Source organism: Leptonychotes weddellii, chromosome 1 (assembly GCF_054177405.1).
Source record: "Leptonychotes weddellii isolate Sample4059 chromosome 1, ASM5417740v2, whole genome shotgun sequence".
Taxonomy (NCBI): Eukaryota; Metazoa; Chordata; class Mammalia; order Carnivora; family Phocidae; genus Leptonychotes; species Leptonychotes weddellii.
The window spans coordinates 128,212,522-128,237,990 of record NC_138369.1 but is presented as its reverse complement, the minus strand read 5'-3'; the positions used below and the strand labels follow the sequence as shown (position 1 = coordinate 128,237,990).

Sequence of the window (25,469 nt, the reverse complement as noted above, 5' to 3'; positions counted from 1 at the left end):
TGACTCATTAATGTCTGGGGTTTGTAAACAAACTCAGGTTCTCACTTAAAGACCCTGTTAGATCTAGCTGCCCTCTCCGCACATTACACCGTTAGAATAATTGGAGCCTCTTCATCAGTTTCTGCCTTTCACATATTGTGTGGGCAAAGAGGGGAGACCCCAAGCAATATACTTACTGGGAAAGGTGACTATAATTTGGAGGTCAATGTTTTAAAGCAATGTGTTTTACAACCCAACTTTAAAATGCTGCCTTAGACCCTATTCTGTTAGGTCTGCATCTGGGAAAATACACTGGGCTGCTTCCTAGCTCCACATGCCACTTACGTGTTTCTGGGACCTTTGCAGTACTGCAAGTGCCTCGCCTTAGAGCAGCCTTTCCAGTTTTCCCAAGAGGACATGCCCCGAGTGCGGAAGAGGATTTACAAGGAGCTATGTGAGTGCCGGCTCATGGACTGAAACTCAGCAGGGACTCTGGGAGGTCTGACCAAGTTGAAGCAGATGGTTTGTTACTTGAATCTCCAGACACTTATTTGAATTTTTATAGATATTTCAGATCAGTGGTGTTGGGCCACTACTGTTACCTCAAATTTGTTTTTTGCCCTATTCATTTCTCTAGCTACCGTGTACTATTTTTTAATGTTCAGTTTGGTTTTATTTTTAATTTTATGGATTCCGTGTGTTTCCCCCATATTTAATATTTATTATCCAAACGCATGCATATAGACAGAGCATGCAGTGCAGAGTATTTAAAAAAAAAAAAAAAAAAAAGCCTAGTAGATTTGGTGCGGCTTTTGAAACTTAGACGTGAACTGAATACAGGTTTAAAATTTAATCCCAGAACCTAAAAGCACAGGATGTTTTCAATACAACCTAACTCTGAGAATGATAGTTGTTCCCTGGGGCGTAAAGGGTAGCTAGGAGTGGTGGTTTTGACAAAGCCAGTCCTGTTTTACCTGCTGCACCTTTCACTGACTTCCCTCTCCAAGTGAGTCTTGCCGAGTTGCGTTCCTTTTGAAGGGTGAGAAGAAAGTGGCCAAACCTGACTGGGGTGTTCTGTTTTTAGAGGCACACTTATAAAGTGCAGTGCCTACTCTGGGAGGAGTGGATGAAGGTGTGAGAAAAAGACAACTTTGGGGGTCCAGTTATATTAACACATGAGAAATTTTGATCTTGGCTTTAAGAAGAATTATAAACAAATTCCTAGATCTTATAAAGGCTTTTGCTGGAACACTGAATTCTCTGGATTTTTGGTTTTGGCCCATTAAAAATGTTAATATCCATTAAACTAGTCGTCAAACACATGAGAATTCAGCCTTTCTAAGTACTTTACAAGTTGTGGTTATCCTTGTGTGATCTCCCATATGGAAGAAATTCAGATTTGCCAAACACCTTTCTTTTTCCAAGGGTGTTTAAAATATTAAATCTTCAAAACTGAAGACTGACCAGGTCTTTTGCAGATGGGTGGGGAGGAGAGAAGAGGAAGGGTAACAAGACTTGACTGCACAGGAGCATAGCAGATGTTTTTTTGCTCTTAACCTCTAGTGATCTCAGCAGCATGCGGGGCTCCACATTTTGTCCTTTGCTTAGCTGCATTAGGATTAAAGTAATGGATCTTACATCTTTATTCTAGCCTTTTGTGATATTTGAAAGGAAGGGGAATCCAGAAAGATGCATGTTAAATTACCCAATTATCTTTTGAACTGGGGCAGAAAAAAACACAAAGGTGTAGGTAAGAATCTCAGAAGCTTACACAGAATACCAAGTTAATGACAGAAGATGCTTGGCATTATGCTGGTTAGGTGTGGAGTATTGAAAATAAAAAGCTAAAACGTGCAGTTTAACTTGGCCAGAAGGTGAGGTTGCCAGCAGTTGAGGGTAGAGTCCCAACATGTTTACACGCAGGGTCCCCACCCCCCAGATATTCTAAGCACCAACACCAAGTGTTTACGTTGTAAAGAGCCCCAGCACTCTCCAGAGCCCTCTGGACTTACTGTAAAACCAGGTCAGTATTTCTGACTGAGATCAGAGGCACTTTATGCTGCTACAGTTAGGGTTATGTCAGCATTAGCAAAGATGGCCATTTAAGTGGGGAGGATATGTTCTTGAGGTTTTCCTACATGATTACGCAAACGTGAGATTTTTTCAGATCTGCATGTAAGACATTTGCTTAACTTTTGCAGGGGAGGGGAGGGAGGTAGTTATACAAAGTAGCCAGTATAACTAAGCTGTGGATTGACAATATCTTAAACTTTAGAACTCCAGCTCACCTCCTCACCGACAGAACGAGGCATGTAGAAAAGACACACACAACTGTGTTCTGAATCTTCACGCCTAAAACTTGAGTTGCCATTTCCTCCAGTCTGAGAAATGGGTCACCCTCTGAGGCAAGCAGGGGTGCGCATAGGTAACTAAAGCGAACTGTCCAAGGCCAGCTTCCCTTTCACTTCCAGTTTAATAAGGCAGCTTGAGGTGCATTGTCTGGCATGCTTTTGCCTAAATGTAAAATATGTTACGAATCTGGTTCAAAATGTTTCTCTGTTCATGAAACTTGGGTTTCATGACACACATAGTCGCTTTTCCCCCTATTCTTGTGACTAGGTGTGAACCTCTATTTAGTCCAAGCCCTCCATCAGAAGGGCCTTTGTCCTCATGTTTGCAATAATTTCTTCCTTGCAACAAAGACATTTTTGAAATGTAGTCTGGGCTGCTGGTGGAAGAGGCAGGCATTGTTTTATTGTCACTAGTTTGGCACTGAATTGTTTGGGTGCCCACAAGGTGGGCAGCCCTTGTGCTTTGGGGGTTGAGTGCAGGCCTTGTACAAACTAAAAGCTGCTTACGATGTGCCTTCAAGCTGTGCCCAGTCCTGTCCATCAACAAACTTACTAGTCTGTAGTTATTTCTTTCCAGTGATTTGTCCTTATGTTAAATCTGTAGCAATGAATGTAGATTTAATTCAACTTTTATTTGAGTTCTCTTAAGAAAGGGGACCTCTTAAGGAAGGGAAAAGCAGCAGTTGCTGCCAAAAGTCCCCAAATCACTTTTTGGTTTTGCATCGTATTTATCACTGAATATGAGTGACACCAGTCATGTTGGATTCATAGTTGGAACAGAACAACAGCCCTAACTGGGACACAGCCAGCACTAGTCTAGAGCTGCCCTTTTTCTCTGCAGTTTTGGTTCACTGCTTCCCTGGGTTAGAAGTGCTGACTGGGAGAGCTCTGGGTGAATCAGATCCTTCAAGCGTGTTAATAGTGTGAACTGAATATACTGACTACCTGCTCTGCTTAATTATGTTAAGAAACCGAACTAATCAGCAGTTGTAAAGCACCTGCTTTTCTTATGTGTGAGGCTCTGCCTCCTGGCCTATAGATAATTAAGACCTAGGGACTGTACCATCAGAGAAGTGCTAATTGTATTTGGGTGTTACAGAAACAGCCTAGATAAGCTGTTCACTTAAATGGTACCTTTTGGTCAGAAAAAGAATTTATTTAAAGATTGTGATCATGTAAAATTACTCAAACCTTCTAGCAAAAATATTTTTTTGAAAAATAAACTAAATGCCTTTATAAATGTGTGTTCTCTTGAATAACATGTACCGTTTGGTGAGTAGTTTCTCAAAGGGATGCTCTCGTCAGGACAAGGCTCATTTATGAACAGTGACCAGCAGCCTACCCTTAAATAACACCGCCCAACAGAGTTTTCTGCAATGATGGCAGTGTTCTCTGAGCACAGCTGGTGGCTCCCGTGTCAGGTAACTGTCAAATCAAAACGGACATGCGCAAATTCACCTCACTCACGGATAGTCCAGAGTACGAGTTCCAGTGTCACCACTGCATAGCTGAGGCAGTGGGCAGAGACAAAGATAACTTGGTCTGACAGTGCAAACAGGAACCACGGTCTGTGGTTTTAAGGCCTGTAGAAATCTGAGTTCTGTTTTACTACAGAATTCTAAAATACATTAATTCAAACTACAGTGTAAAAGAAATTTTCAAAATGATTATGCCCTCATTAAACATCTGCAAATGGTTCTTTCCTAAGCACTTAGAACTAGTTATAGCTCTTAATCCAAATAATCAGCTTGAACTTAAAGGACGTGTACTTACTATAATGTGAAAGATGTTCACACTGAGATACGTCAGCCCCAACTTTCAAAAACTCTAGTGGAAGTTAGGAGATACTCTGTTGCTAGATGAAAAAATTTCACTTACGTAAGGGAAAATTATATTAGACTAAGTTTAATGAGCAACAGTTGATATATATTAATCACCTTGTGCCTTACAAATGCAAAATAAATTTGTAGACCCCCTTCACCACAGAGACTACCAGCTCACTATACAGGCTCTGAAGCTCGGTAAGCACAATTAGAGGAAAAAACAAGACAGACTTCAAATGAAAATTGGCTGAAACACATTTCCTGTGGGAAGCAATTTTGATTGTTCTTGGTAAGTGTTCTCTTGATTTTTCAAGCTCTTTTTTAAACCCAGTCCATTCCTGAGATCACTCTGAAAATGAATCTTTAAGTAGAACACATCTTTTGAAAAATGTGTACAGTAAATACTAGTCAAGTCTTAATACATAAAGCACATAAGCTGGTGGTAACTCCTAGGACAGTCTAAGGCTTACTTTTGCATCAACAACTTAGGAAGTTCCCTTGACTCCTCTAAGCTTGTCTTTAGAGATTAGAACTCAACACAGAAAACAAACTCAGTTGTCAAACATCTTACTAATTCAGAACAATACAACATAGCAAAACCCCATTTATTACATTTTTATTTCCTGCAAACTTAAAATTTTTGAGGCCCCAGTGAAGACCACGAACCTATTATCAATTTTTAAAATTTTCCAACTTCCTAAAAAAAGTGTGGTGTTTTGGGCTGATAAATCAAATCTGTTGCCACAGAACACAAATTCTGACCTGGTGACATAAAATCATTCCAGCAACCTGACGTATGGCCAAGATTCTAAGACTACAGAATAAAGGCATTCTTTTGGATTCTGTCCTTTAATAGTTTTCAAAGGACAACCATGAAATGGCTTCGAGCTCAGTAGAGACCTTGATCAAAACATGTTAAAAGTGGGCAGGTTTGCAGACCTTGGGTAATGCATGGCAAATTCAACAGGCCAAAGGAGTGAGTTTTCATGATGGGGCTCTCACCACTCACTGGTTTTGGGCCAGTTTTCCATAGCCTCCTCTCCCAGCATCATAGTCCTGCCGATACTCATCTCGTACCTTAATTGAAAAGAACATAAGTTACATTATAGAGGAGATTGGTATAATGAATATGCCTCCCACAAACACATCAGCAGGCAAACTGTTCAGCCTTTTCAGGTGTCATAATGTGAACATTCAAGCAGGACCTAACATTTTTTTGAGCAACAGATGTAAAGCTCAGCTGCCTTGCAAAATTAAGATTACGTGGGGCGCCTGGGTGGCTCAGTCGTTAAGCGTCTGCCTTTGGCTCAGGTCGTGATCCTGGGGTCCTGGAATCGAGCCCCGCATCGGGCTCCCTGCTCAGCAGGAAGCCTGCTTCTCCCTCCCCACCCCGCTAGTGCTCTCTCTCTCTCAAATAAATAAAATCTTAAAAAAAAAAAAAATTATGTAATGGTTTTGTTTGCTTACTTAATAAACTCTACGCCCAACATGGGGCTTGAACTCATGACCCCGAGATCAAGAGTCACATGCTCTACCATCTGAGCCAGCCAGGCGCCCCTGCCTGTTTTTTTTTTTTTTAAACCAAACATCATGCTCATACTCAATAGCATTCAAAAGTAGCATATTCCAAAAAATAAGTACTTAAGCTATTTTAAAATTAAAAACTTAAAATTTATTTCAATGCATTTTCCTTTTGTTCTAGACACTTACAGGTACAAAATGCCCCTAGCAGAAGTCCAATAATGGTTACTTGTGAAAATGTATAGAATCTATAATTTACCAATCCTAATGGGTAGTTTTCAGAGTCACTTCAAGCTAACGGTTATAGGCACAAAATTATTTTCTAAAAGAGCAAACACAAAGTGACAAAGCCCTTGTCACTAGGACTGAGATACCAGGCAAAGACTGAGCCAAGAGAACCTTCCTGCATACCTGGCCCCCAGATCGCCCACGGCCATACTGCCTTCCCTCCTTAAAGCCTGCGTCCCAGTCTGTGCGAATGATCCGGTCATCCAGACGAGTTCCGTTTATGTACCTCATGGCATTTTCTGCATCTGCTCTTGAATAGTATCTTTAAGTATTAAGGAACACTATATAGCATTTCTCCAAACATTTTTGGAAATACAGAAAACAACATCTAAATGAAGCTGAGTTGTAAAGAAAGAGTACAAAAACAAATCCAACCAGATGGATTTCAAAGATAGTAATTTGGTTTGCACAAGCCTGTTTGAGGTTGGTCCAGAAGCACTTAAAGAGTCAACTATGATTTATCCAAGGCTACTGATCGTGATTTCCTAGATAATCCTGCTGATAATTATTTGGTCCCATTGTCCCCATATTTTGGTTTATAAAGTATAAATATATTCAGTGCAGGTTTAGAGCACAAAATGCACACTTCTTATCCAAGGAAACAAAAGCATCCAAATTTGGAACTGTATATTCAACCTTAATAAAAAGAGAAGGTTACAGTGCATATGGAATTGCCGTTGCATTTCATTAGAAGGAAAGACTCAGTATCCTATTACTCAGGTTAGGTGTTCCCAAACCTATTTAATCAGATCCGCTCAATCTACCTTTGGAGTGGTATTAAAATCTATAAGCAATTATCATTAGCTGGGTTCAGGGAAATGCGGAACTCTACTGTCTTCAATTACACAGGTGGGGAAGCACTTGCTGAAATTCCAGTGTCCAACACCTACACGATGCCTCGCACATAATGGGCATTCAGTAATTTTTTGCTGGATGAATGACATGATAAAAGGGCAAAGTGAGAAAAAACACTGGCAATAGCAGCCTCTCTTGGCAATCATCTGCTATTATGATTGTGGATCTCTGACACACACGACAAATGCAGAAGCATTCAGTTCTCAGAGACTGAGTATTACCTACAAGGTGGACTTGCTTTGTGTCTTCTCGTTCTCCCTGTACCCTCTGAACTTTGATGCTATTAGCACCTGAGGCGGATGTAAAATCTGGGCACTCTTGTCTCGTGTCTGAAGGGGGATGGAAGAAGCTTGTAGAGCCCAGAACTCAGACCCCAAAATCCAAAGTTTGGAACAGGTTCGAAAGTAGGGCTTCTAGTTCAAGCTAACAGAGTAAGAACATTTCTCATTTCCTTTTCAAGACCCCATTAAAATGACAGAAAAGATATATACAGCCAAAGAACAGAAGAGGCCCTCAGCAAGCTAGAGGTTCAAGAAAGTGAAGGAAGAGTGCTAATGGATGAAACAAAGTCACAGTTTGAAATATTCTTGAAGGGGCTTAAAGGAGACAGCAAATAGGGTTTAATTAAAGGTCTGTATGTGGGAAGATGACCTGCTAGCAGGAAGGCATTTAAACCCAGGCAAATAAAAACAGAACGACAGAGTTTTGAACAAACCAACTGGAGGAACCCTATAGGGTAGTGTCTTTGATGTTAGTAAGTCAAAATAAAATCCCTTTTCATTCTGGCATTTAGGAAACCCACGTTTACCAAAGGCAGGGCAGCAACTTGAGAGTTGCCTGGGCCCACAAAGTTAGCCTTCTTTTCCCTAATTATGTCTGGGAACCTAGGGATCACCAGATATTTAAGGAAAATTTACAGCATAAATACAACCTCCCCCTCCCCCAGAAAAGAAAAAAAATTCCCCGGTAATTTGGGGCACAAACAAAATTTTTTGAAACATGTTAGATGAGGTCTGGGAAATTTCTCAGAAAATAAGACAAAGTGACCAAAAAAGAAAATGTTAGGAGAAAAAAACCCCAAGCAAAAAATCCAGGAGGTCCAATATTTACAGAATTTTCAGGGAGACGATAGTTTGGTTTTGACCTTATGTAAAATCAAGCTATATACATCTACATAATGAAATACTATACAGCCATTTAAAAAAGAGGTAGACCTGTGTGTGCTAACATAAAACAATCTCCAAGGTGGGGAAAAAATAGTGCATGCAGTATGCTACCATGCATCCACAGGATCACTGCTGGAAAGATACCCGAGAGCCTGGTAACTGTCTGGATTTAGAACAATACAGAGATTTTATTTTCCCTATACCTTTTGTACTTTTGTAAACACCATGAGCATATATTTTCAAAAGATTGTTTCTTAAAGAATCAATTCTAAACAAAGCATGGATTTCAGAACAGAATGTAAATGTTAGCAGCTTTTACAACACAAGAGTGTGGACGCACTGGGCAGAAGGTAAGAGCTAGATGAAGGAAGGAGAGGTAAAGTACAGGGATGCTAATTACTGGATGGTCTCACTCATTTTTTTAAACTAGCCACTCTTGGCCCCACCCTCACCCAACAGCTACACCAGACACACAGGAAGGATACTCCACAAAGCAGAACCCACATGCTGTTTTCTTCATCTTATCCAGGCCCATAATGATTTTCTTTATGTCACCACTTTTGCTGAAGAGTTCATAGATTTGTTCTTCAGTTGTGTAAAAGGAAAGATTTCCAACATACAATGTACAGCTCTTCTTCAGTAATTTTTCCTGTTCTTCATTGTCACCCTGGAATGTCAAATAGAGAAAAAGTTCAGCAACACAATCTAAGAAGAGTCCTGCTTAAATAGCATTCCCAAGTATGGCAAAAACTGTCATTAATTCTAATTTGGGAATCAGCTTCTCTCGTCAACCCAGTCTACCACAAATCCCTTGCCAGAGAAAGAGACAGGTGTTCAGATTCTGTGACGCACTTCTGCAAGTCCAGACTGCCTTCAGGAGACAGCCACAGCTTAAGGGTCATGTTGCATTAGCCTTCCTCCTGTGCCATACTGTCATGCAGATGGCATGCCTTTTCTCCGCACGCACCATATCCTCAGCACTGGAAACTTCTCCTATTGCTAGAATTTAATTTCCGCATCTTGAACCAATATACTAGAAAGGGCTTTTTTGTACTGAAAAATAAATGGATTTTCAGAGATAGGGTATCCCTTATAATAATCCCATAGAGAATGTTCAAAACAACTGCTTAGATGGTTTACATGCTCATATATTTTTCTGAGTTTAGGAGAAAATGTAGTGATCACTAAAAATGAGAGATTATGGGTTTTTTTTTTTTAATTTAAAAAGTCCCTTACCTTTTATTTTTTTTAAATTTACTTATTTTTGTGAGAACAAGAGAGCATGAGAGAGAGAGCGCGCGCAAGTGCACAAAAGCAGGGGAAGGGGCAGAGGGAGAAGCAGGCTCCCCGCTGAGCAGGGAGCCCGATGCGGGGCTCCATCCCAGGATCCTGGGATCATGACCTGAGCTGAAGGCAGACGCTTAACTCACTGAGCCACCCAGGTGCCCCGAGAACTTATGTTCTTGACAGGCTTCCTAATTTGGAAGACAGGATGAAGCCAGAGACAGGAATATAACTGGGCTTCAGCCAACCTACCTGACAATCCCTGGGGCTCGTCATGGGCTAGATACGGTATTTTACATGCCTGCACAGAAACCAGTTGGTCGTCCTCGGACCTTCTCTTCTGGCCTCCACACTGGGGAGGACAAATGCTAACTAAATAGAACACCTCCCCACTGACCTGCTCTCAGGCTCTCAGGTTAAGGCTCTAACATCAACCATACAGTGGTATTCCAGTTTGGAAAGGAGCTGAATAGATCTACACTCAGGCCCCTAGAGCATTTCCCAAGAGACCTCCCTTCTTCATTTACTACTCCATATATAATGCTGATCCAGTTTCCTTCACTCTGAGAACTAGACTTTGCATTACTTGTCTCTGAAAGCTTTGTAGCACCGAGCCCAGACTAAGAGGTCTCATGTGATCACATTCAGTGGCAGAATGGAGGGATAGAGAAACCGTCTAAAGGAAATCAAAATAAAGGAAAATGATGAAATAAATTATGGTACATCAATAAATAATGTATATGCATATGCACATGCAATTACAAGGAACATCTCTTGAGACAGTGATGACCATAGTGAAAAAAGTTACAGAGCAACGTGAAGGGTATGCTCCAAAAGAAATTTTTTTTTAAAGATTTTTTTTTAATCTTATTTTACAGAGAGAGAGAACACAAGCAGGGGAGCGGCAGGCAGAGGGAGAAGCAGGCTCCCCACTGTGCAAGGAGCCCAATGCGGGGCTCGATCCCAGGACCCTGAGATCATGACCCGAGCCGAAGGCAGTTGCTTAACCAACTGAGCCACCCAGGTGCCCCTCCAAAAGAAATTTTTTTTTTTTAAAGATTTTATTTATTTATTTGACAGCGAGAGAGGGAACACAAGCAAGGGGAGTGGGAGAGGGAGAAGCAGGCTTCCTGTCGAGCAGGGAGCCCCATGTGGGGCTCGATCCCAGGACCCTGGGATCATGACCTGAGTCGAAGGCAGACACTTAACGACTGAGCCACCCAGGCACCCCCAAAAGAAATTTTTTTAGAAGTGTGAATATAAAGGTCTCATACACAAGAAATAGGCACATGTTCCTCTAGGCAGAATCAAGGGGTCGCAGGTCAGAGACTTCCACGTATGAAATTGCATTTAATTCTCAGAAGTGAATGAGGTAGATCCTAATTTATTAACTTTTACACCTGAGAAGGCAGTTAAGTAATAACTTGTTCAAGGTCATACTGCTACTCAGTAGTTGCAGTTGGAATCCAAACCCAGTCTCCCCACCACCACCCCCAAACTCAGTCTTATGCCCAATCCCATACTTCCTTGAAAAGTCCACAGGATAAAGAGTCATTCTACATTAAAAACAAGTTTTCAGAACTTTGGAATGAGACATTACATAAAGTAAATTCATCTTATTTATATCCCTGCTGTTAATGATTTATTAAAATTACCGGGAGACCTTTTCTTTTTCTTCCCACACATGTAAGTAATCCAAACAAACAGACTATTCCAAACAAACAACCTATAGCTTAAGACAACTGTGGTGTAAGTCCTTACTTAAGGTATATTAACCTGGATTTCACTCAGAGAACATTAGAAGTTCCTCATGACAGTATCTTACTACTATCTAAATAAAGCTACAGGCCTTAGACTACATAGATGAATAACAAGTTGAAACCTTTCACAGTTTTACTCTCATAGGATGCCTGAAATTCAAGATGGTAATGATGTGGAACTTCAATTTCAAGATGGTAATGAGAACTGTAAAAGTGATAAAAGTGAAAACCGTGCTTGGCATATAGTAAGCATTTAAAAATGGCTGCCTTAGCGAACGAATTTCAGGTCTTCCTCAATTTGGCCTCAAACAAAATTTCCTTTCCCCTACCCCGCTAACACGTTGTACGCACTCTCCACGCCCATCTTCTCCTACACGCGCTCCTCCTTTCCCATCACAAGCCGTCTCCCTTTTCTGAATCCTCACAGGAGTCCCTTTCCCCTCACCATTTCTGCTCTAGATTATGATTACTTCCCGCCGTTTACAATCCCTACTGGAAAATTATAAACTCTTAGGGTGCGGAAACCGTCTTCCCTCTCCCTCTAGGACTTAGCAGGTTTAAGCAACAGTACTCAATAAAAGTTACCTAATAATCAGTGGTTGACGAGTGTCGCTCCACCTCGTCCCCACCTTTGCTGAGACTGAACAGCCTACCTTGAATATTTGCTGCCTTCCCTTTTCCCACATAACCTACAATGACATGGGCCAAACTAAAACCTCCCTCTTCTGAAACCCAGCAGTTCTCTGAACTTGACACCTAGACTCTTAAAGTGCCTAGCTTGGACAGTCCACCTGCCCACTCCGAGGACTCCCTATGGTTGGAGTCAAGGCTCAACTTTGTGTCTCCCAGCCACCGCGTAGAACTCTGTCGGACCGTTCCACTAGACCAAGAAGGAAAGGGCTCCACGCGCCACAGGGCAGATCTAATTTGAAATTAAAAAGTAATACAAAGTACCTGGTTCAGGAAGACGCCCCCTTTCCCCGTACTCCAGGTGTCAAAAGGACACCCCTGCCCCTCATATCACAAAGTCACCTTCCCAAGGCATAGCCTGTGCAAATGCAAGCCACCACTACTACTGCTACCGGAACCCCTCTGCACTGGCCTGGGAAAGGGAGCAGCTGCAAGGGAATGGGAAAGCGAGCCTCAAATTCTCTACGAGATAAGGGGATTTGGTGGTATCCAAACGCCCTTTCAGCTCCGTTCCCCAGCAGGCACCGGGGCCTCACTTCGCGTTTCGGGAAACCAAAGAACGGAAAACGACACAATGAGACAAGAGCAAGCCGATTCTCAGCGTTCTGGCCCTGGGCCTTCCCTTCTCGCGGCCCGGCCTCCCTCACCCGGAAGTGCTGGTCCCGGTACTGGCTCAGCTCCACGTAGGAGTCGCTGCGCAGCGCCTTCAGAAGGCCGCCGGACATAGTGCAGAGAGGTGGGCGAAGACACCGCCACTCCAGGAACAACGAGGCTGCCGCGGCGCTGGCGGAAGCGGAAACGAGCGGAAGCGGCTGCAAAAGGTGGTCATCCTGTGGCCCAATCCAAGCGCAGCAGTGTCGTCAGCGGGCGGCGCGGGCGCAGACGTGGTCCGTCTTTATTTGTCGCCCGTCGGAAGCGAGAGTGGCGTGCTGCGGCTTCCGGGACGTTCAGAGGATGGTTCTTCGGCGGCTACTGGCCGCCCTGCTGTACAGCCCGCAGCTGGTGGAGCGTCTGTCCGAGTCTAAGCCCATCCGGCGTGCGGCGCAGCTCACGGCCTTCGCGCTGATGCAGGCCCAGCTGCGCGGCCAGGACGCAGCCCGGCGTCTTCGAGCCCTCGCGGCTGGGCCCGCGGGCTCCCTAGGTCGCCGCGCTGCCCGCTTCAGAGACACCTTCACTCAGGAGCTGCGCCGCGGCCTCCGGGAACGCCCGGGGTCACCGCCAGGTAGCCAGAGGGGCCCGGGCGCTAACCCCTAAACCAGGCTGGGCCGGGCCAGGGTCGCCGGCTTTCCCTTCTGGGCTCGACGCGGGCCTCGGCGCTAAGCAGTCATCCTGGGCACTGAGCACGGCTTTGAATCCTGAGTCAGACTGTCGGCTTTCAGAGGTCTCATTCATCAGAGAGCCCAGGCCAAACCGACATCCCCGGGGAAGCCCTGTGATCGGACTGGGCACGGCGTGAAGAAAGCCCCCCAAGCCCGGGCCCTGATACACCACGTAGAGAGAGCCATGACCGGAACCACAGCCCGAAGGAGTCTGCCCTGTGCGCATGGGACTAAAACTCGTGTTCAGTGAAGCCGCCTCTGCGCTGATAGAGCAGCGCGCTACTTCCAGGGGAGAGAGCATGGATGGAAAGACACAGCTGCCAAAATCCTCTGATTAAATGTGTGAGCCGAGTAATGGGTGTGAGTGTGGTATTTCTCCAGCGAGGTGGGTTAGGGTTCCTGGGGACTATAGGCCCATGGTAATACTCGTTAGCGCATTTGGAGTGCTTACTCTGTGCTGGTACTTGCTAATTGCACTCCGGGCGGGGTTATCTCACTCCTTACAATCACTTTCTTTTCTTTTTTTAAGGATTTTATTTATTTGAGGGAGAGCACAAGCAGGAGGAGCGACAGGTAGAGTAGGCAGAGGGAGAAGCAGGCTCCCCAGTGAGCAGGAAGCCCGATGTGGGGCTTGATCCCAGGAACCTGGGATCATGAGCTGAGCCGAAGGCAGACGCTTAACGACTGAGCCACCCAGGTGCTCTTACAATCACTTTCATATGAGGAAATGTAGGCCGCATCCTTGCAGAGTTGGGATGTGAATACATGCGTTTGACTCCAAGGCCTAAGTCCTTAACCACAAGTCTCTGCAGCATTTGCCCTGACCTTTAATGCCGGCCTTCATGTCCCCCACCCCGTTATCACCACTGGGCGTTGGACCTGCCTATTACGGAACAAGCTACCCGGATTCCTATTATCAGTTTTAGAGGGTCTGGGATACAATCAGGATAGCTAATGGACCCATGAGTAGGAAGTCCATAGTATACAGAAATGCCTTGTCATATGAAGCTTCTGACTGATTTTCTGGTCACCTCTAATTAGGCCCCACAATTAATTGTGCAATCTAGAAAACTTGAAGCCATGGGAGATGCTTTTAGGCTGGTGACCAACCAGAATTTATATCCTAGCCTTTTTTTTTTTTTTTTTAAGATTTTGTTTATTTATTTGACAGAGACAGCGAGAGCAGGAACACAAGCAGGGGGAGTGGGAGAGGGAGAAGCAGGCTTCCCACGGAGCAGGGAGCCTGACGTGGGACTCGATCCCAGGACCCCAGGATCATGACCTGAGCCGAAGGCAGACGCTTAACGACTGAGCCACCCAGGCGCCCCATATCCTGGCCTTTCTGATAATTACAGAGAAGGAGCTGGATAGGGCCGGAGAGACCTCCTGCGGGGATGGAGAAGCTAAAGTAACATTCCTAATGTTCATACTTCTGATTTGATATCCCATCAGAGGTGCTGCTGTTTAATCCTCTCTGAGGCCCGAAGTCCCACTCTCCGAATGACCAAAGTCCTGGTTTGGCATCCTACCCTCCTATCCTACCAAAGGACAAATACTCCTCCCAGACTATAGGCAACTCTGGATTCTCCTTTGAGGCTGGCGGTGAGGAGCCTGAGGAGCTTGTTCCTTCTATGGTCTTTCTGCCACATTTGTCTCTGGATCTCAGCGGCAGAATATTAGCAGTCCCCAGCCTGACTCCCTACCCTCAACATAGGTAAGCACACTCACTGGTAGGTCTTTTCTCCAGATGGGCAGGGACAAAAAGGGAAGCAGTGCCGGAAGCAATGAAACTACTGGACAAATTGGTCATTTTGGTAAGGAAGGAGAGAAAGCAAGAGAAGGGGGCAATTGTTTGTTTCTCATGGAGGAAGTGTGTAAGAACTAAGTTCCCTCCATTTTTTAGAGGGAGTCGGAGCAGAGAGAGAAAACGGTCCTTTCTGCTCCAGCTACAGGTCATTTGGATGCCTCCCGCTTCACTGGAGAAGCCTCCAGTGATTGTAGTCACTGGCTTGCCATCCCATCAGTTACCCTATTACTGAAGAGAAACATCAAATTCTTCCCACCACCCCCAGTGGTAATCTCCCAGCAAGCTTTTCAAGCTTTTCTAAGTTCTGCCAGAAAGTGAAGCAGGGAAGCAACTTATCCTGCTATCTTGCAGGGCAATTCTGATTCACCCCTTGACGCTACATAGACCTAGATATCAACACTTTATGGACAAATTTATTAGAGGCCAGACCAACAATCTACATGGACTGCTACAACCAATTCCCTGGAATTCCTCCAGGGAATTCTGAGATTGTGGATGCAACTGGGGGAGAGAAGAGGCAAAAGTCCCAAGAAGCTTTGGGACCCTAGAGTCCGGGGTGTCTCCAAGATGGCACTTGGGCAGAAAAGCCATCTTTGGCTGCACAGTAAACAGTAAGTGTTTACTGCGTGCCAGAGATGATGCTAAGCTCTAGGGATAGGAAGACAAATCAGAGGTTCATAGAAACATAAACCACAAGAGCAATGCATTGACATGAATGGGTACTACGGAATTTAAAAGAGGGAAGTGTCCAGTAGTTTGCTGGAGCCAACATCTACTGGCTCCTGAGAGCAGATCTTTGGCATCTCCTCCCAACTTGGAGTTCAGTAGCATCATTTTGGTAGTTTGAAATCAGCCAAGGTGGGAGTATTTATGCCACGGAAATCGGCCAATGCTACACATGGGGGCTTTTCTGCCCCCAGAGAGTGGGCTGCTGAGCACTGACCGGCATATCACTGACTCTGCTCTTGCTCGGGGCCTGAGGAGGGCGTGGCGCCAAGATGAGCAGCTGCCCCAGAGCGGCACGACCGGGTGCCGTTGCTCCCAGTTGCCCCAAACCTCAGCCAGCAGAAGGCAGGACTAGAAGAGTGCTCAGGCTTGGTCATTAGTATCGGTCTGGTCTCCAGCCCTGCGCTGATTTCCAGCTCGCTGATTCTGTGGCCTGCATGCCGCTTATTCGCAGGAGGCGGTAGGGATTTGAAGAGGGAGGATGAGGACAGGTCGAGTGCCGCGGCTCCTCACGTTGCCAGTGGATCGGCAGCGGTGCCCCAAATGTGGGGAGCACTGCGCCTGGGCTGTGATGGCTTTCACCAGAGCAGCAGGTGCTCCGCTCCATCCTGTGAAGAGGTTTCTGAGCTTAGACAGTGACCAGATCGCATTTAAGAAGCCTCTGGGAGCACCAGAGAGTTCTCAAGTGCAGCCAGCTAACAGCATTGTGTGTTCTCCATTCCCACTCGGGCAGGCTGAGGAGGGAGAACATCTGGGTTCCCCAGTCCCAGAGAATGACCCTTAAAGGGTGAGATGCAGAAAGCTCCCACCCCCTCTCTCGGGGACAGGCGTAGAGGAGGATGGGGAGAAAAGTTCCAGAACTACTTGTTTTGGTAATAACCAAACGCTGAGACAGCAGGCACCAGAGTGCCACGCCCATGCTGCTTAAAGAGCTTTGGGACAGATGTGCCTGTTTAGCCAGGGGACATGTGCTGCAGACCAGGGCATGACGCAGTGTTAGCTGGCAGACACCTCTTAGATGCTTTTATCCACTGGAGAGATTGGGAACTGAAGCTAGGTGAGGGGAAGGGGCTTTCTTAAGACCACACAGCCAGGGAGTGGCAGGCAGACCAGGGACTAGACGTCGGGTCTCTGGAGTCGGAGCTGCCTGCTCTCTCTACATCACCACACTGCCTCCTTCCCGGTGACCCAGGAAGCCGGAGGGTTATCATGACAGCAAGAGGTAAGGCGTCCTGGAAGGTTTGAGAGAGGTCATTCAGGAATGTCATTAGCAGATCTCTCTCCTTTCATAACCAGGTGCTCTTACATACCAAAACATCACAGTGGCTAGAAGGGATAGGGCAGGAACAGACATGGGGCTGTTCACCAGACATTGGTTACACCAGCTTCTTTGGGGACCCTGGCCAGATCTTTGGTCTGTAAGGGGAAAAGGGTGCCAGCTTACCCAGAAGGCAGAGCAGCCAAAGCCTAGGCACAGGAGAGGCAGTAGTGGGAATTGCGGAAGGGAAAGGAAAGGAAGAGAATCAGGGCTCTGCTCCAGCCCAGCTACCCACAGAGAAGGTGGAGTGGTGCCTTCCCCTATGGCTGAATCGTGGGCGGTGGCTTTTTGGTCACATTGTCAGGCTTCTCCCCTAGTTCCAAGATGTGGAGGCTGAGATGGTCCCTCCAAGCCCCGCTCAGCAGTGAGGACAGGGCTGGTGGGTCTTCCAGGGTCAAGTGGGGAAACAGGAGTGTCTCACTCTTGAGAGGGAAGTGGCACTTCTCCATGGCAGGCCTGGCGGTGCCGGGGGTCACCACAAAAAGGCGGCAGAGCCACGGCCCACCAGCCACCTGGCAGGCTGGTTGTCTGGTGAAGTTGTTCAGGGCTCGGCACAGGACCCAGTCCTCGGTCCCGCCCATGTCCACCACCTCCACGGGCGAGCCCAGGCCCGGGAGGTGGAGAAGGTGCCGGGGGGGCATGTAGGTGTGGGTGAAGAGGAGTGTGTAGTGGGTGGGTAGGCTGGGGGGCGCAGGGGCATGAACCACCTGCTCCAGGTGCCCCAGGCCGGGCACTAGGCCCCCCTGATGCAGGCAGCCAAAGAAGAGGGCACCCAGGACATTGAAGAGGACCAGGGAGCCCTTGCAGGGCACAGGCTGGGTCTGTGGACTACAAAGCAGGACGAGGGGGACCAGGAGGGGGATCAGGAACCGAGCCTCCTGGTGGCTAAAGGCAGATAGCAGGGCCAGAGGCGTGAAGTAGAGGAGCAGGAGGTGAGACCCGGGGCCAGACAGCAGGCTCCGGCCCCGAAGAGCCCTCCGGAAGTGCATTTGTGCAAAGGCCCGGAGGCAGCCTTGCAGCTGTTGCCACGCAGCGCGCAGGGCCCGGGCATGCAGCATCCCGAAGAGCAGGAAACCATTGACTGCCAGGTGAGTGAGCCGCAAATGTGTGCCATGCCTCGCCAGGTTCTGAGGATCCAGGTTGTAGTACAAGAAGTTGGCAGGTGTAAGAACAAGGGTACTGGATCTAGAGGGACTGGAGAAATACCAGCTGTCCACAGCCACAAACACGGCCGCCACGAGGCTCGCCCCGGGGAGCAGCGCCAGGGCTTCCTTCGCCAGCGACCTGAAGCCAGGGTCGGTGGCCCCACAGGTGCTCCAGAGGAAGAGTGGGACCAGAGCAAAGGCCAGAAACGTGGGCCGGTTGAAGAAGCCAGCAGCCACAATGCCCCCCAGGAGCCAGCTGTGTGCCCACGGGCCCGGAGCAGGCTTCCTGGGTGTGGGGCTCCAAGCTAACCGGGGGGACACCAGCACCAGCAGCCCCGCGAAGAGCAGTCCCTCGATGGCGTTGGAGAAGGTCCTCGTGTAGAAGACCAGGGTGACATAAGAGCCAGACAGCAGGACCAGGGCGTTCCAGCGCTCCGCCCCCAACAGCGGGGCCAGGCGGTACACGGCCAAGTCCAAGGCGAAGGAGAGGGCAGTGAGGAGGAGTCGGGGCCCCACCAGCAGCACGTAGCCACTCACGGGGCCCGGCCACGGCCCCCACTGTTCCCAGAGCCTGAGCAGCCAGAAGGCGGAGCCGGAGGTCAGCAGTGGGAAGAGCACTGTGCGGCAGGAGCTGCTGGAGTGGAATTCCCAAGGCCGCGCAGCTTCGATGCCCAGGATGTCCTCTGCGGACAGAGAAGCGGAGGTGAGCCAGGTCCAAGCGCAGGGGATACAGCCCCAAGATGCTCCCACCCCCTCGTGAACGTGCCCCGCACAATCCCTGGGACTCTGGAGACGATGGGTTTTACTCCGGTGCTTAGGTTATGTGGCAGAGGACAGCGACCATTAGATAGGTGGTAACCCAGTGTGGGCCTGATGTAACCACACGGGCCCTTTAAAAGCGGAGAATTTTTTCAGCTGGTGGCAGAAGAGGACATCAGAGATTCAAACCGTGAGGACTTGATGCATGTTGATGGCTCAAAGGTGGAGGGACCCCTGGCAAGGAACATGAGTGGCCTCTAGGTCCACAGCAGCAATAAACCGAATTTGTCCAACAGACGAGAATGAGCTTTGAACAGCTTCTCCCCCATAGCTTCCAGACAAGTACTCAGCACAGCCCAGACCTTGATTTCAACCCTGTGACACCCTGAGCAGAGAGCGCCTACCTGACCTCTGATTTGTTAGGCAGCAATAGAAATGAATATAGGAGAGCTCAGCCCTTCCGAGGTCTCCCTGTGGAGGGAGGCCGGGGGAAGCACGCCTGGGAAGTGAGGGGACTGTGTGCCCTGGGCAAGGTGTGTGGGGGGAAGGGGCAGGGGGAGGCTCCAGTCCCCTCCGTGGAGTGCTAAAGACTCCAAAGTCAGAGTCAAAAACCCATCCCTGTGATGATGGTTGTTATTCAGGACAGGCGCGTGAGGCCGGGGAAGGGAACGAGCGATTACGGTTATGGTCAGAAGCGACTTTGGTGTTGTCTGTGATACTTAAGATGTTTAGAAGAGTGTATTCAAGCAGTACTCATGTAATTAAAAACCTGCTTGGCTTCCTGGGGCTGGTCTGGGCTCCTGTCCCGCAGTGTCTCAGAGCTCTGAGGGGTGGGGGTGAGCGAACCCAGCTCTTAATTTCTGCATCTCAGCTCCAAGCCCCACATCTCAGGCTTGATAACACTGCTGGCTGCTTGGGGCTCTTGACTTCTGCTTATTCCTACAGCCTCTTCGCTGTCTTCTCTTTCCAAGTCAGAAGGTGAAGGGGAGCAGCGCCTGGGTGCCTCAGTCGGTTAAGCATCTGACTCTTGATTTGGGTTCAAGTCATGATCTCAGGGTCCTGAGATCCAGCCCTGCTTGAGGCTCTGTGCTCAGCGGGGAGCCTGCTTGAAATTCTCTCTCTCTCCCTCTGCCCCTTGTGGCTAAAATAAATAAATAAATAATAAATAAATAAATACCTTAAAAAAGGGAAGGTGAAAGGGAAACAAAATCAAGGTCAGATCAATCTGTCTTTTTTTTTTTTTTTTTTTTTTTTAACTGGCTCAGGTTAAAAAAACTGTGGCAGACTGGACCTTTCACCTGAAGAAACAAATCCAGCTGTGAGCCCTATGGCAGGGCCAGCTGCATGTCTCCCCAGTATCCATTGCTTCCTTCCTTCCTTAGTCTCTTTAGTTGGGCATTTGGTCAGATATAAAGACTATTTTTCAGCTTCCTTCACAGCTAGGTGTGTTCACGTAATACATTCTGACCATCGGGATGGAAATGAGCAAAAAGTATGTGACATTCAAAATATGCCCTTAAAGAGGTGTCTGGCTCACTCAGTCAGAGAAGCATGTGACTCTTGATCTTGGGGTTGTAAGTTTGAGCCCTACGTTGGGTACAGAGATTGCTTAAAAATAAATCTTAAAAAAAAAAAATATATGCCCTTAAAGAGAGCAGGCATGCCCATCTCCTCTCCAGTGGCTGGAAAGACTTCATTTTAGACTTGATGGCTGGAGCTCAAGCAGCCATTTTGAACCATGAGGAGGAAGCCATGTGCCCACAGCATCTGAAAAGCCTCACAGTCCCTGGCAACCATTCTCATGATGTATCCTACACCCCTCTGCAGATAAATTCTAACAAGTGAGCATTCCAGGCCTGGATTCCCTTACACCTCAGATGAACCTAGAGAAGAAAAGTTTCAGTATCTCAGACCACAGCCCTGTGTAAGTTTCCCAAGCACCCAGGAAGCCCAACTCTAAAATCTCTCCACTGAGAAGTCTGAAACAGCTTTCACTATGAATAACCTGTACTGTTGGTCCAAGCAGGAAAACATCAAAGAGGCTGGCGTTTCATTAGTATCATCCAGAAGGTCAATGTCACCGGTCAGGAAGATGTGAAATCCCCACACCCAAGTTCTTATTCCAGAGAGGCGCATGGATTTACTGCTCAATCACACAGACGTAGTTTCTCCCTCCCCCTGAATATCCAAACAGCAACAATCCAGACTTTGCTGCAGCTTAACTTAACCGCACGCAGGGAATTTACCTGCCATGACCTCAGGTGATTGGAAGAACTCATCCGGGTGCACGTAGCCTGTCTGTGGCAAGAGGCACCACACCAGGCGGAGCAGGCTGAGGCTGCCCCACAGCGCCCGGACTGCCATCTTCAGATCAAACTGCTAGCCAAGACCCCACGCCAAGAGCCTAGAATGGCTTCTCAGTCCGCTACAGATGCTGTTCTGGTTCCACGGACCTGCATCTGCTGAGGACAGCATTTGTTAGTTGTTATAAGATGAATCATAATATGTTCAGTTGTCTGAACAAACTCAAAACTCTACATACAATAAGAGCTGCTATTTATAAGTGCCCACTAAGTAGCAGAACTTCATGTGTGTATCTCATTTCATCCTTTCTACATTCTGGGGCCGTCGGTCTTACTATCGCCATTTTTAAAAAAGATTTTATTTACTTATTTGTCAGAAAGACAGACAGAGACAGAAAGAGAGAGAGAGAGAGAGCAAAAGCAGGGTGGAGCTGCAGGCAGAGGGAGAAGCAGACTCGATGCGAGACTCCATCCCAGGACCCTGGAATCATCACCTGAGCCGAAGGCAGACACTTAGCCGACTGAGCCACCCAGGAGTCCTTTACTATCTCCATCTTACATACAGGGAAACTGAGGCCTCTGTTGAATGACCTAGTTACTTGCTAACCATATTTGCTAGTGTCTAAATATGATATCTGCAAATAGGATTTAGGGTGGCCTCCAAATACAGGTCTCACAGCCCCATCCTGTTCACCAGCTCCTGTCCACAGGCAAGCATGGCAGCCTGTCTCTTGCACTTCTGAAAACTTTGGGACCTCAATGCATTCCATCCATTTCCCCACAAAAATAAACTACATTTGACACCACTGTCTCCAGTCACTCCCTCCAACCTTCACATGCCCTGAAATTTACCTTTGGAAGGTGATGAGAACTTACTGCAATGGTCAGAACGTGTGTGCCCCACCCCATTAAGATGTTGAAATCCTAATGACGGATGTGATGGTGTGAGAAAGGGGAGGCCTTTGCGAGGGAGCCTTTCTGGGTGAAGCCCTCATGAATGGGATTAGTGTTCTTAGAAAAGAGGCCCCACAGAACTCCCTCATCCCTCCCATCCTGTGAGGACAGAGTGGGTGTGCTCTGTGCCAGGAAGAGGGCCCTCACCATGCCAGCGCCTTATCTTGGACTTCCAGCCTCAAATCTGTGAGAAATAAGCCACCCAGTCTGTGGTATTCTGTGATAGCAGCCTGAGCACACGAAGACACTTCCTCATCATGGGGATTCTTAACCCGCCCCCCTGCCCCCCACCCCGGACTCAAAGATCAGTAGGAATCTGAGCCCATTGCATGATGGACCTATATCTCAGATATCAACACCCTCATATCATCTCTGGTGAACAGAAAAACAAGTTTGACTCTCCTCCAAGAATACATATGGTGACTGTTTCCTGACTTTGATATTTTAAAGCCTGACCTTAAACAGCCGTTGTTCTCAGGTGGAATATGTCACAGCAGAGGAGAGGAGAGAGAGTGAAGCAACATGACAGGAATCCAGGAGATGCTGACAAGGAGCATTTTGATACTAATACCTCAAGAAGTTTGAAAGATAACTTTTGCAGTCTCTGCTCGAGCTTTTGGACTGAATTATACAGATTCTTTTTCAGTGCTAGTGAATGAATATCCTGACTTTTAGAGAGATAAGGTGAGGCTACACTTGGTGCTGGGATGCAAGCAAGGATCCCATTCCTCCCCAAGCAATGCCTGAAAGAGGACTTCAATTTCCTCCATTTTGGTCTTAGTCTGTACTTCATCACTGATTAAATTCTTCTTTCCAGCTTATCTCTTAATTCAGGCAAAAGACCCTGCAGGCAAAGCATCCCCTGAGGGGAACCAAACCTACCCCTTCAAGCAATTAGGACTGCGCTGAGCCAGCAAGCCCCATGCGACTGACCCCAAGACAATGGCCGGCCTGACCTTTCCTGCCCACCTGCATAGTCCCATGTCTTCCCAGTGTTGGCCTCCCTGAAATAAATTCCTTTCCTCTTTCACCACCACTTGTCTCTCTGCCTTTGGATTTTGTCAGCAGAGAGTGGCTGAACCGGTCTATTGGGGACCCTGGGAGTCAGGGGCTTGCACCTCTGTGCCCGCTCACATACCCTCACTTTAACTTTCCTTCCAGGCTAGGATTCAAAGTGCATTGTAATTTAGCAGCTCACATAATGAGATTATGAGTTTGGTTTCCAGCAATTTCAGCCCTGCAAGTAACAAGAGAGAAGGGTCTCTTTTGGGGCACACACAGGTCATTTTATGAGGATCTTGAGCTGGGAATTTGAAGCCCAGCAAAGGCAACATATACATGGTCACCCAAAACCTTGCCTGGGGTATCTCAAATGCCACATCACTCCATGGACTACCAGTGCTCTCTTTACCACTCGAAATAGTGCCTTTAAATCTAATCAGTCTAGACAACCAATTCCAGAAAACCCAGAACCTCTATTCAGAAAACTCATGAGATTCTGTTCCTCTAGAACCACTTACAGTTATAAAGTCCGTATTAGTCAGGGTTCAGCCAGAGAAAGAGAAACCAAACCATAGGAGATATACATTAAGATTTATTGCAAAGAATTGGCTTATGCATTTGGGGCCTGGCTAGGCAAATCTGAAATCTATAGGGCATTAGGAAGGGCAGGCCACTCTGGGGCAGGAGATGAAGCTGCAGTCCACAGAGGGAAGTTTCTTATTCAGGAACATCTTGGTTCGTTCTAAAGTCCTTTCAACTGATTCTATCAGGTCTACCCAGATTATCTAGAATAACCTCCCTTATTTAAAGTCAACTGAGGGGCACCTGAGTGGCTCAGTCGGTAAAGCGTCTGCCTTCAGCTCAGGTCATGATCCCAGGGTCCTGGGATTGAGCCCCACGTTGGGCTCCTTGCTCTCGGAAAGTCTGCTTCTCCCTCTCCTCCCTGCTCATGCTCTCTGTTGCTCTCTCTCTCTCAAATAAAATAAAATCTTTTAAAAAAATAAAGTCAACTGATTGTGGACTTGCATTGCATCTACAAAATACCTTCACAGCAACATTTAGATTAAGTTTGATTAACTGGGGACTATTGTTTAGTCAAGTTGACAAAAAAAACCCTGACCATCACATTCTAGATAATTCAGGGTTTATAACTGAATTTTATTTATTATTTATTTTTGTAAAAGAACTATTTATTTATTTGAGAGAGAGAGAGTGGGGGGGGAGGGGCAGAGGGAGAGAGTCTCAAGCAGACTCCACACTGAGTGTGGCTCAATCTCATGACCCAAGATCACAACCTGAGCTGAAACCAAGAGTCCGACGCCTAACTGTGCCACCCAGGCACCCTTCTGTGTTTGAATTTTATTTATTTTTTATTTTTTAAAGATTTTATTTATTTGGGTGCCTGGGTGGCTCAGATGGTTAAGCGTCTGCCTTTGGCTCAGGTCATGATCTCAGGGTCCTGGGATCGAGTCCTGCATCGGGCTCCCTGCTCCTTGGGAGCCTGCTTCTCCCTCTGCCTTTCTCTCTCGCTCTGTCTCTCATGAATAAAAAAAAAAAAAATCTTTAAAAAAAAAGATTTTATTTATTTATTTGACAGAAAGAGAGCAAGAGAGCACAAGCAGGGGGAGCTGCAGAGGGAGAGGGAGAAGCAGACTCCCTGCCGAGCAGGGAGTCTGATGCGGGGTTCTATCCCAGGATCCTGAGATCATGACCTGAGTCAAAGGCAGATGCTTAACCAACTGAGTGACCCAGGCGCCCCTGTGTTTGAATTTTAGATCAATGGGATAGTTCTTCATGTAACCTACCAGTGACTCGTGTCTTTTATTCAAGATTCTGGTGATGGTATTCATGCTGTTCCCTGCAGGTCCTCTTCATTGCTCTGTGGTATTCCACTGGATGAATATCTGTGGTATTCCACTGGATGAATATACTAAAATTTATTTATCGTTCTGACTGTTGTTTATCTGCTAGAGCATCTCCAGGTGTTGACAAATTTTTCTATTCCTAAGAATGCTGCTGTAACATTCTTATACAAGAGTTCTCTGAACTACATACCTAGAAATGGAATCCCTGAGTCTTGGGCATGCATAATCTTAACTTCATTAAACAATGCCCAACGGTTTTCCAAAGGTCCTGCCAACCAGCAGATATTACAGTGTCCCCTGCTTCATATGCTGATTTATGCTTGGGATTGTCTAACATTTGATTTTGTGAATCTTGGGAATATTTACATGCATTTCCCTGCTCACTAATGTGGTCAAACACCTTTTCAAATGCTTGTGGAACATTTTTGTTTCTTCCATGGGATCCCTTCTGGCCATTTTTCTTACTCTTTGTAGGAATTCTTTATATATTCTTTATATTAACTGCATGACAAATATCCTTTTCCAAATTGTGGCTTGTATTCTTTTTTTTTTTT

The 25,469-nt window shown here is 46.7% G+C and overlaps 4 protein-coding genes across 13 annotated transcripts in view; 2 read left to right on the top strand and 2 right to left on the bottom strand.

Annotated features, from left to right (window-relative positions):
- The window catches only part of SENP5 (SUMO specific peptidase 5), a 51,197-nt gene extending 47,627 nt beyond the window's left edge, over positions 1-3,570 (top strand). For all 8 annotated transcript variants that reach the window (XM_081831917.1, XM_081831916.1, XM_081831915.1 and 5 more), the window contains one exon: positions 346-3,570. In XM_081831917.1, the coding sequence (XP_081688043.1) occupies positions 346-456 (111 nt within the window). In that variant the 3' untranslated portion in view covers positions 457-3,570. The remainder of the gene's footprint in view (positions 1-345) is intronic.
- Positions 3,571-4,219: 649 nt separating this feature from the next.
- Positions 4,220-12,523, bottom strand: NCBP2 (nuclear cap binding protein subunit 2). Its single transcript, XM_006742871.3, has 4 exons — positions 12,365-12,523; positions 8,469-8,650; positions 6,086-6,224; positions 4,220-5,230 (listed from the first exon to the last, which is right to left on the bottom strand). The coding sequence occupies exons 1-4, from the start codon at positions 12,440-12,442 to the stop codon at positions 5,159-5,161; spliced, it is 471 nt and encodes a 156-aa protein (XP_006742934.1). The 5' UTR covers positions 12,443-12,523; the 3' UTR covers positions 4,220-5,158.
- Positions 12,524-12,571: 48 nt separating this feature from the next.
- On the top strand, positions 12,572-13,391 carry NCBP2AS2 (NCBP2 antisense 2 (head to head)). The gene has a single exon (XM_006742873.3). It carries the CDS (start codon positions 12,672-12,674, stop codon positions 12,969-12,971), a length of 300 nt encoding a protein of 99 aa, XP_006742936.1. The 5' UTR covers positions 12,572-12,671; the 3' UTR covers positions 12,972-13,391.
- A 1,845-nt stretch (positions 13,392-15,236) lies between these two features.
- PIGZ (phosphatidylinositol glycan anchor biosynthesis class Z (Gwada blood group)) overlaps positions 15,237-25,469 on the bottom strand; it is a 25,842-nt gene continuing 15,609 nt past the window's right edge. For 2 of the 3 annotated variants that reach the window (XM_081831920.1, XM_081831925.1), the window contains exons 4-5: positions 21,038-21,253; positions 15,237-18,715 (exon numbers count right to left, since the gene is read on the bottom strand). In XM_081831920.1, coding sequence (XP_081688046.1) covers positions 17,148-18,715; positions 21,038-21,155 — 1,686 coding nt within the window. In that variant the 5' untranslated portion in view covers positions 21,156-21,253 and the 3' untranslated portion in view covers positions 15,237-17,147. The remainder of the gene's footprint in view (positions 18,716-21,037; positions 21,254-25,469) is intronic. The other variant, XM_081831936.1, reaches the window with a different exon arrangement.